We start from the raw sequence: 10,330 nt of genomic DNA, 5'->3' as shown, positions 1-10,330 counted from the left end.
CGTCTAAAGCTAGTAAGCAACCCTGGATAAATGACAGCATTCGCAGCCTAAAAAGGGAATGCAGGAAAGCAGAGCGCAGATGGAAAAAATCCAGTCTCGAAGTCCATTACCTCAGTCTGAAGGATTTATTAATTAACTACAATAACATGGTTAAGGATGCGAGAACACACTATTTTTCAACTCATTACTACACATACACACAATCCCAGGTTTCTGTTTAAGACTGTGGATCAGCTGGTAAACCCAACCCCTCCTTGTGCCTCAGCTGGAAGTAATGATGACTGTGAATTGTTTTTATCTTATTTTACCGACAAGGTGGTGTCAATCAGAGCCTCTATTACCCCCACAGCCTCTTACTCAGAGGTTCCTCACCAGCAACAAGAGAGTTTTAACCAGTTTTATCCCATCGACTTGTCTGGGCTTTTAAAAACAGTATCACAAATGAGAGTGTCCTCCAGCCCACTTGATGTAATACCTACAAAGTTTTTACTGAAAGTAATAGATTCTGTTGGGCCTCATTTGATCTCTGTTTTTAACAGCTCTCTATCTACTGATTGTGTCCCTGATTATTTTAAAACGGCTTGCGTGAACCCACTTTTAAAGAAACCTGGTTTAGATCCCTCCCTCCCACAAAATTTTAGACCAATTTCAAAACTGCCTTTTATTGCAAAGCTTTTAGAAAGAATTGTGTCCAAACAGCTGCTCACTGTACTGGAAAATAAATTATTTGAGAAGTTTCAGTCTGGTTTCAGGAAGTACCACAGCACTGAGACTGCCCTGCTTAAAGTCACCAATGACCTTTTAATGTCTGCTGATGAAGGCATGTGCTCAGTGCTGGTACTCCTGGACCTTAGCGCTACTATTGATCACAACATCATGTTAGACAGACTGAGGTACTGGGTGGGGATCTCTGGTACGGAACCAAGAATGTTTTTCATCCTACCAGTCAAATAGGAAGTTCTGTGTGTCTGTAAACAACTACGTCTCTTTGTTCTGTCCAGTTAAATACGATGTGCCTCAGGCAGGTATTACAAATACTGCCATCTGCTGGTTCCCTAGTAAATCACATTAAGCCTGTTGCAAAGAACCTTGGTGTTTGGTTTGATAGGAATTTAAATTTCGAGGAGCACACCACAAAGCTTGTTCAATTATGTTTTTACCAACTTAGAAATATAGCAAAGATTCGATCTATGTTAACTTTTAAGGACACCGAGACCATTTTACACACCTTCATCTCATCACGCCTGGATTATTGCAACAGCCTTTTCACCTGTTTAACCCAAAAATCTACTGATCGACTCCAGACTGTCCAGAACTCAGCTGCCAGGCTTTTAACCAGAACAAAGAAATATGACCACATTACCCCTGTGTTAGCTTCATTACACTGGCTCCAAGTATGTTTTAGAATTGACTTTAAAACCCCATTAAAGTCCCATACGCACCAGCACGTACCTTGAGATCCTCGGGCAGAGGTCTGTTGTCTGTTCCAGAGTCTTGACTGAAAACTAAAGGGGACAGAGCGTTTGCTGTCAGGGCCCCGAGGCTCTGGAACAGCCTGCCCGAGGAAATCAGGTCAGCTGAGTCAGTGAACTCTTTTAAGTCCCTTCTTAAAACATACTTTTATAGGAGAGCCTTTCCCGATCTTATTTGACTTTATTTTATCCCTTTTATTTTATATTTATCTTAAACGTGTATTTTAGTCTTTTCAATGTTTTCTTGCTTTTCTCTTGTATTGTTTTTGTATTATTGTCTTTTGGGTATTATTGTCTTTACACTTGTTAAAGTACTTTGTAACTTGTTTTTGAAAAGTGCTCTACAAATAAAGATTATTATTATATTATTATTATACAAGGTAGGGGGTTGGTGAGGTTCTCTCGTCTTTCCAAGTCAAAATCCGACATAAGGGGGCGTTCTAGTTGAAATTTGCGACTGGGACCTTGTCAAATGCAACGCAGCGTAAGCCCCTCCCCTGAACAGTGAGTATGCAATCATAGATTAACAACTGTAACCATGCCCGGAAGGTCTGTCAAGTTTAGGACTTCTCTTCATGTTAAAACAGTGTGCATGTGTGAAAGAGAAGGATGTGTTTTTTGGCTTTTCAAAAACCAAAAATTCAACAGCAAAAGTATAAGAAATGGATTAAATGTCTGTTTGTCTATGTAAATGTAAACCGCAAATGTTAGCATTTTGAGCAAACTAGCTTACTAAAACAGTAGTAAACGAGCATCAGCAAAAACCAAGCAGCACTTCATTAGCTATTTTCTTTCTTTTGTTTGTGGGATTACAGGTTAATAAAAAAAAATTCCCCCACTGTGTGGAAGCTGGTCCTGGATGCTATCAGAGTGTAAGATAACTTTAGCCTGCTCTTCATCTGATTTGAGGAAGCTTACACTCCAGCAACCCCACTTGAACTTGTTCTCCAAAAGTATTACGTTCGCCAAACACTTGGGTTACATCTAATCATGAAAGCCTTTTCTCTCATAATTATAAACGTGAAACTTATTGTCTAACTAATATGTAAGCTACAGCTAACAGCCAAACAGGGTTATATTAGCATAAAATACAACAAACAGTCTGATCTTACATTGTCTCTCGTCATACTTACAGCATTGTTCAATGTAGAGCTAGTTAGCCTAGCTCTACATTGAACAACAATGCTGTTTTTTATTTACGTCTTCTACATGGATCATTGACTATTTAGGACCACTTTTACAGAGTAGGCTACTTGTTTTGAACGTAGACTCAGCTAGAAACATTAAAACAAAAGGGACTGAACTTGCCCTATGCATGTATGCCAAGCTATATGTGAGAGTAGGCTACACATTTCAACTTACGAATGGTGTTTTGTGCTGTAATTGTTTGTTGCACATTTTAATGCCTTGATGACAGGGGTAGGATGCTCCCACTTAGAGCCCTGTGCCTCAAGGCCAGCCATTTACACCATCATGATGGGTGACAGCTTTCCGTCCAGAGCCAAAATAATCTCTAGTCCTTTCCTTAGTTTTAGGTAGCCAACGCTAAGCCCAGTGGTGGACAGTAACAGTAGTACTGTACTTAAGTACACAAGGTATTTGTTCTGAACTTGAGTATTTTCTTTTCATGCCACTTTCTACTACTTCACCACATCTCAAAGGGAAATATTGTACTTTTTACTTTATCTGACAGCTTCAGTTTTTTACACACAAAATGCACGAAGAGTTTAAAAAATAGGATGTTTTGATATAAATTAAATTACTTAACAGTTTATAGAAGTCCAGCTAGTAGAACTACGTCAGTTAGGGTAATTGACAGAAATTTAATTGGCAACTGTTTGGTATTAGTCATTTTTTGTGTAAAAACATTTCATGGTTCCAGCTTCACAAACGTGAAGATTTGCTGCTTTTACTTGATTATTTTAATGTATTTTAAATCATTTTGATGTTTAGACTGACAAAACAAGCATTGTGAAGGTGTCACTTAGGGAACTTAGGGATAACATTTCTCACTATTTTCAGAATTTATTACCATCGATTAATGGAGAAAATAATCAGCTGATAAAAAAAAATGCATGCATAAAATTGAAGTCTGATAGTTCAACCTCAACCAACTACATTAATGCATTGGTACTTTTATTTTTTAAGGATCTGTTAATTTGCTCACCACTGGCTAAAAAAGCCAAAGCTTCTGGTTGCAAAGAGGTTGGAGAGTTTTTGACTGCATCATCAATAATCCTTTAGCACATTTGGCTACAGTCTACTCCCCAACATAAGCCGCGCTCACTATCTTTGATCACAGGCAAGTGATTTCGTCCAGGAATCGTAAAATCACAATGCTGGGGGAAAGTTACCGCATCCATCGGGTCTTGCGCTTCCAACTTCCACTTCTTTTTGCACGCGCATCCATGTTGCCTGGTAACGAACGTGCTTGCGGCGGGATCACGGAATTCACCCGGAAACAACACATTTTAATTTCCGATCGGCTATAACGGCTCTGGCATTTAGTAGGCTACAGGGAAAGATATGACTGCACAAAACATGATCGTCCATTAATTGAATATAGCGGGACAATTGAGAAATACAAGGTGTGGCGTGTGAGCGTGTGAACCGGCTGAAATGCGTGTGTCTCACGGTGAATGCTCGAGACTTCAGAGCCCTGTAACTCATGGCGCTAACGTTAGGTAAATTAGTTGGTGAATAAGCTAAATCTTCCTGCAACAGTTGTCATTTCAGCCGGCAAAAGAAATGACCAGCGATTAGAAATGAAAAGCCTTCTTTTTCCAAGACATCATTATTGCACAAATGATTGAGGCTTTCAAGTGGTAAATCTCTATCACTGTAAACTATGTGTTGTGCTTGACAGGCAACAGTAACCAGGTGTGTCTTTCATTTCATCAGGTCAGAAGATTTTCTCCCAGGAGCGTCACAGTCACCCACCTGATCATATTCGGAGCCGGCTTCCAGCAGACTCTGCTGTATGGCGAACTGCAGCAGGTCCTCCTCCTCCTCCCTCATGCTGTCTCTCTGTTTGCCTCCTAGCATGGTGTATCCCGGCGGGGCCTCAAACACACATGGGGGAATCTCTCCGGCTCGACATGACACTGCAGCACACAGAGGTAAGGAAAAGGACAAGAGATGGGAAGGAGTTTTATCTAACAGTGTAGGAGATTAAAATGGACCAAAGGAGAAGTACAGAAAAGGACAGTAATTTTCTGAATGAAAAGAAGAGAAATCCAACTCAAAACAAATTTTATCAGGTAATTTTCCTACCATACGATTGCTGCCAAAATGTAGAATATAGGCCCGTAACTCAACATAGAGCATTTCTGCAAGATAACATCAAGGATTTCCACAGAGGTTTCTTCTGAGCGATCAAGCAATAAATTGTATCTCCCCTTGTGCATGGCTGCAGATTTAAACGTGGCTGTTAAACGTGGATTCTGATCAAGTGATCGGATGATGAAAGTAAGCCATAATCTCACACACAACACAAGGAACACAACCTTGCATTCAGCATCAGTGACAGATACTGCTCATAACTTTCATCATGCAGCAGTAAACTCTGTTTGTAAACTGAAGTATGGCTCAGGTTCTGCAGTAAATATTAGTGGAGATTTATAAAATGGCTTGTCAGAAATAAATCGGCAGAATATAAAGTTGCTGAGACGCTGTTTGTGATTTTTGTCAGCCGAAGAAGAAGATTTAAGAAAAGATGACACTGTATGTATAGGGGGTATGTTCTCACTGGTAGAGCTGGAGCTGGAGACGCTGGAGGAGTCACTGCCCGGAGATGGGGTGTCTGTCATCGGTGGGTCCCTCTGTCCATCCCCCTCCACCACTACTTCGTTGTCAGCACGGCCGCCCGTCCCCTCCTCGCATCCGTTCAGGTTGCTGAAGGTGATCCTGGCGTTCAGGATGTGGTAGAGAGGGATCTCTGCAGGGAGAGGAGAGACGATGACATTTTTAGTATTTGCATCAGTCAACTGTGCACATCCTTCTGTTTCATTTCTTTCCATCCATCTTGCCATCTATTTATTCCCTTTACATTCTCCCATCCTCCCTTTTATTTAACTAGCCATCATTTTAACCTCCCTCCTTCCTTCCATCCATCTCACTCTCCCAGCTCTCACCAATCTTGACAGGGAAGCCAGGCGGCAAGCGCAGAGTGATGAAGTCACGCAGCTTGGCGAACAGGGCGTTCGAGATTGCCATGAGATCGATGATAGGCACCACTTGTTCTGCCAGGGACAGAGGATGGGACTCGCACAACCACAATTTGGCTTTAAACCTAGAAACACACACACACACACACATTACACATGCACTCAGTGAAGATGCAGATCAGCTGATCAGAAACAAGGCAAGAGTTTGTTGATGAATATTAACAAATGCAATTCTGACTGAAGTATAATTGAAGCAGCGTATGTCTTCATTTAAGTGATTGGTTCTTTGGCCAGAGGTACACAAAGACATTCATTACTCTAACATTGACTGCCCACAAGATGCTGAGTCGTGTTCAAACTGAGGCCAACCAATTCATATATTCTGACTTGTCCGATAATGAACACGGCATTGAGAGGCAGCTCTGAAATCTCACTTCATTGTCACTTTTTATTAAGTGCCACAGAACAATGACACTGACTACTGAAAGTGACAGACAATAGTCAGTTGGAGGAACACAGGGCAGATGATTGGACGGCAGTTTGGCAGGTGGATGAGAGAAGCAGGATGTGGAAAACCAGCATCAATAATAATCAGCAATAACATAACAACTAAGTGGTTGAATCCGTCCGCAGAGACTCTGCAGGTTTACTTCATTAGAGTTTTTGTTTCTTTTAGAGCAATAGCCAAGCAAAGATGGCGTGTGTGTGTGTGTGTGTGTGTGTGTGTGTTTATTTCCCACTATTATTTGTCCGTGTTCCACCTCAGGGTCTTAGTGGTCAGCTGTCACGGACGGCTGATTTTACTCTGCCTGTGTGTGTGTGTGTGTGTGTGTGCCTGTCTATTCTGTCCATCAGTTTGTCAGCTCTGGCACTTGGCATTGAGTTTGGAGGGCGACTTCACAGTATGCTTGACTGCTTGTCTGTTTTCTTGACTGTCTGTGTCACCTCTGGGTCTTGGTAGTAAGCTGACACGCGTGGCCGATGTCCCTCTGAGTCGGTGATGAGCCGGGGTTGAAGTATTCCTCGGCCGTCAGCGCTGCGGGGTTGGTCACCACAGGACATGACATCTGGGTCACCAGGGCCTGCAAAACATAAATAATGAATTTTTAAAAATCCCGATGTAACCACATGTTGGCATTAGAAGACAGCTGGGCTTTTACAGATCCATAATAATGAGCATGTCTGCAGGGGTTGAAAGGATTGTTGATCAATACCAGTAACTGAAAGATTACTTCACAAAGTGCAAAGATATCTGGCTTTTCAAACTCACTTTCTTTTCTATTCTTGTTGTTACGGAACATAAAACTCGCCACCCACTGGGATTTCAAGGCTTTCCTCTTACCTACTGACATTTTCAAAAGCTCAGTGAAATTGAACTCTCAAGCCAAAACAAATGACAAAGCGGTTTTCTTATTCCAGCATTTTACATCATTACAGCAGATGCGTCTGTTGGCTCACTGTCTAATTAGTAGCTCACTCTCAACTGTTAAAGGTCCAGTGTGTAATATTTCTGAGGAGCTAGTGATAGAAATGCAATATAAGATCCACTATAACGTTTTCAGTGGTGTATGAAGACCTTACATAGTGAACTGTTATGTTTTTATTACCTTAGAATGAGCCATTTCTTCCTACATAACTGCGGGTATCCCCTGACATGGATGTGGCCATGTTGTGCCGTCATGTTTTTTTTTTACAGTAGTGGACAAACAACACTACAGAGCGCGTTTCGCCATTACGTCATTCTTCTTTTAGAATTGTGCCAGTGTAGACGCTCATCACTACGTTTGATATGTATGTTCGAAGACAAAGAAGTAGTTATATACAGCAGGGTTCGGAATCACGTTTTCTGACCTCTTTCAGAGGTGTGTCAAGCAGGCTACAGACTCTTTTTAATGTCGTTCAGAAATTTTCCAAGTAAAAGCTCTCAATTCAACTGGAGATAAATCATTGCTGCACAAAACGTTCTTGCTTTCATGAGAGCATCTAATTTTATTTTTTCCCGCTATCAAAGCACCATAATCTGGCCTGTGTCAGCCACCGTAGCTAAGTCTTACACACTTTACCTTTAAGTAAGACTTCAGTAAAACCTGTCAAAGGTAGGCCACCGCTACTGGAGGAGGTAGAGGCTGCCACCAGTGACTTGTGAAACAGAGGATTATTTACATGTTGTTGCAATTCCTTCCAGACAATCAATTTAGGATTTGGTAAAGTTGAAATGAAACAACATAACAACTATCTCTTGCACGTTAACACCCCCTCCCCCCAAAAAAGGGTGTGTGTCTCCGTGTTGTGTAGAGAGGCTAAAGGGATACAGCTGAAAAGAGCCGAGGCGACAGTGAGGGGGAACAAGTGAAAAGACAGAATTCATAAAGAGGAGACGGAGGGAGGTATGAGTCATAGATGCTCTCCAGCAGAAACAAATTAAAAAAACATAATCAATATTTGAGAGCAAGTTGGAGCCTCTGAGTTACTGTTTTACTCCGCCGGCAAGCTCTCCTGTTGACACAGTGGATTCATACACTCATTGTCCGTCCAAACAGGGGAGGTGATGGTGCCAATGCTAATAGTGAAGATGATTATTCATTCCCTATACTGATTATTGTTACTATTATATGATGGCCACAGAATACCTGTCGAGTCTGATCGTAATGTTAACACCAGCACCCATTAATCACTGTTTTGTTCCCTTTAATTTTTTATAGGGCTTGAAAAGATTTTATTAAATTTCCACGACCCATTGAGTAAAACAATGTAATCTTTCATTTAAAAATAACACTGGACAGTCACCACAATTGTAATCTTATGTGGTGACATCTAAAAAGACTGTCTACGTACCCCGTTGTTAGGCCCCATGTGCTGTTCAGCAATCCCAAGGAAGTTCTGCAGTGGAGTCTTCCCACCTGCTCAGAGACACAAAGCAGTGATGAGTTAGACTGAGAGCATGTAGTTACACAATCACAATGTGCAAACTCCAACTGTGCTGTTAGTCTGAGTTTCGTAAACTCTCTTTTGTACATTGGAGAGCGCCCACAGATGGCTTAAATTGGTGCTTGCTTATCAAGGGATGATGAAACGTGCGCTCATTAATCTCCACAGCAACTGTCATTTTGCTCTACAATGTTTTGCTCAAGATAACTTACTCCATTTTTTCAAGCTTTGGCGTTGTGGTCTTATCGGCTATGAAGAGCCAGGATGAATTGAATTGAATTACATTTAAGTAAATTACGCTATTGAGCAATAAGAGTTACTCCAAAATATGTCCTGAATATCAGTGGATCTCCTGGTTTCTGCAATTAATAGCAATATGCATGAAAAAATAAAAATGGCAACACCTGAAACTTAGAATTAAAGATATTTATCCGGGTTAGTCAGTATAACTGTCTTCAATGTATCTCTGGACCCCGAATATACAGCTGAGATCATAATACAGTCCACACAGTGTTACACCAGTATGTACTGTAACTTGTTATTTTCACCATTACAATGCATTTAAAACAGGAATCTTTAAGTATGTTAAACAAGCAAACAACTATGTGGTGAAAACCCACACTCTGAAAATGACAAGTGCTTTGACAAGTCACTAGGGATCTTCAGACTGCAGCAGTAAGAGAACCGCACCAGGGTTTTGGAGGAAAAAGTGTGGGTTTAAAAAGGCAAGTGTCAGGATGTTTACTTCAGATTTTAAAGATCCCCTCCAGACATGTTTTCAGACATATAAAAATACTCTGCTTGGAGCAATAATTGGTGCCTGATACGGTTTATCTACTTCGCCTGCCCCCATTGAAACATCCAGAATATATGAATATGCAAACATTGTTCATTTCAAAAGCTTGTAACTGTATTGAAAAGCCCTTTCTCAGTGTATTTTATGGGAATTTAAAGTCCCCAAGAAATTGTCTCCAATCTGAAGTATTTCTCTACAACATCAGATTTGAATGTGTCTTGATTGGTGCACAGTACATGAGATTAAACTTTCCCAACTGAGCCCTGCCCACTAAAAACACAAATCCATAAATCTTTAATGGGAAATAACCTGGACTGCATTAACTTTAGCAGAGAAGAATGTGTTTGTGTAGGATCCCATCACTTATAGTAAAAAGCTGATCCAGAAAATAACCCACAGTGAAGGCACCATTTGTTTTATAGAGTGTATGGAAAATCCAACAGCTGCTGCCCGTTTAGATATGACAGAGATATGAGCAGCAAAGCAAACAGGAACAGCTTGTTGGTGTGTGGCTTGTTCTTTCACGACTGGTGCTGTGGTTGTCCTCGCTAAGCACTGAATGAATGCTAAAAGCAATGCAAAGGTCCATCAGTTGTCAATTGTGTTAATAACTAGTGTCCTGAAGTGGTTTCTAAGTTAAGTGTCCACATTTTGACCTGAGGCCAGCTGATCTGTCTGCAGCTGCTGCCTGACTCAAGATACAGCATGTATGCATTTTTACAGTGTTCACAAAATGATAAAAAAGCAGAAGCCATGGAAGGGCAAATGGAGTGAGTCACTCATTCAGGAGTCAGTGTAGCACTTCCAAGCACATTTCCCTCATGCATATTAGCAGAATGCAGATGGGGATTGTGACCTGGGTGAGCAAAGCCCTCAGAGGAGCGTGTGATGTTTGATCCTGGCTGACAGCGACAGTCCAGGGGGCGGTGGGAGTGTGGTGTGTGTGTGTGGGGGGGGGGGGGGGGGAT

The 10,330-nt window shown here is 41.3% G+C and overlaps 1 protein-coding gene across 3 annotated transcripts in view; it reads right to left on the bottom strand.

The window, feature by feature from the left end:
* The window catches only part of ankrd13b (ankyrin repeat domain 13B), a 66,797-nt gene that overhangs the window by 19,991 nt on the left and 36,476 nt on the right, over positions 1 to 10,330 (bottom strand). For all 3 annotated transcript variants that reach the window (XM_046074010.1, XM_046074011.1, XM_046074009.1), the window contains 5 exons: positions 8,474 to 8,538; positions 6,584 to 6,720; positions 5,606 to 5,763; positions 5,221 to 5,409; positions 4,413 to 4,576 (listed from right to left, as the gene is read on the bottom strand). In XM_046074010.1, coding sequence (XP_045929966.1) covers positions 4,413 to 4,576; positions 5,221 to 5,409; positions 5,606 to 5,763; positions 6,584 to 6,720; positions 8,474 to 8,538 — 713 coding nt within the window. The remainder of the gene's footprint in view (positions 1 to 4,412; positions 4,577 to 5,220; positions 5,410 to 5,605; positions 5,764 to 6,583; positions 6,721 to 8,473; positions 8,539 to 10,330) is intronic.

Source organism: Micropterus dolomieu, linkage group LG17 (assembly GCF_021292245.1).
Source record: "Micropterus dolomieu isolate WLL.071019.BEF.003 ecotype Adirondacks linkage group LG17, ASM2129224v1, whole genome shotgun sequence".
Taxonomy (NCBI): domain Eukaryota; kingdom Metazoa; phylum Chordata; class Actinopteri; order Centrarchiformes; family Centrarchidae; genus Micropterus; species Micropterus dolomieu.
This window is presented reverse-complemented; position numbering and strand designations above follow the sequence as displayed.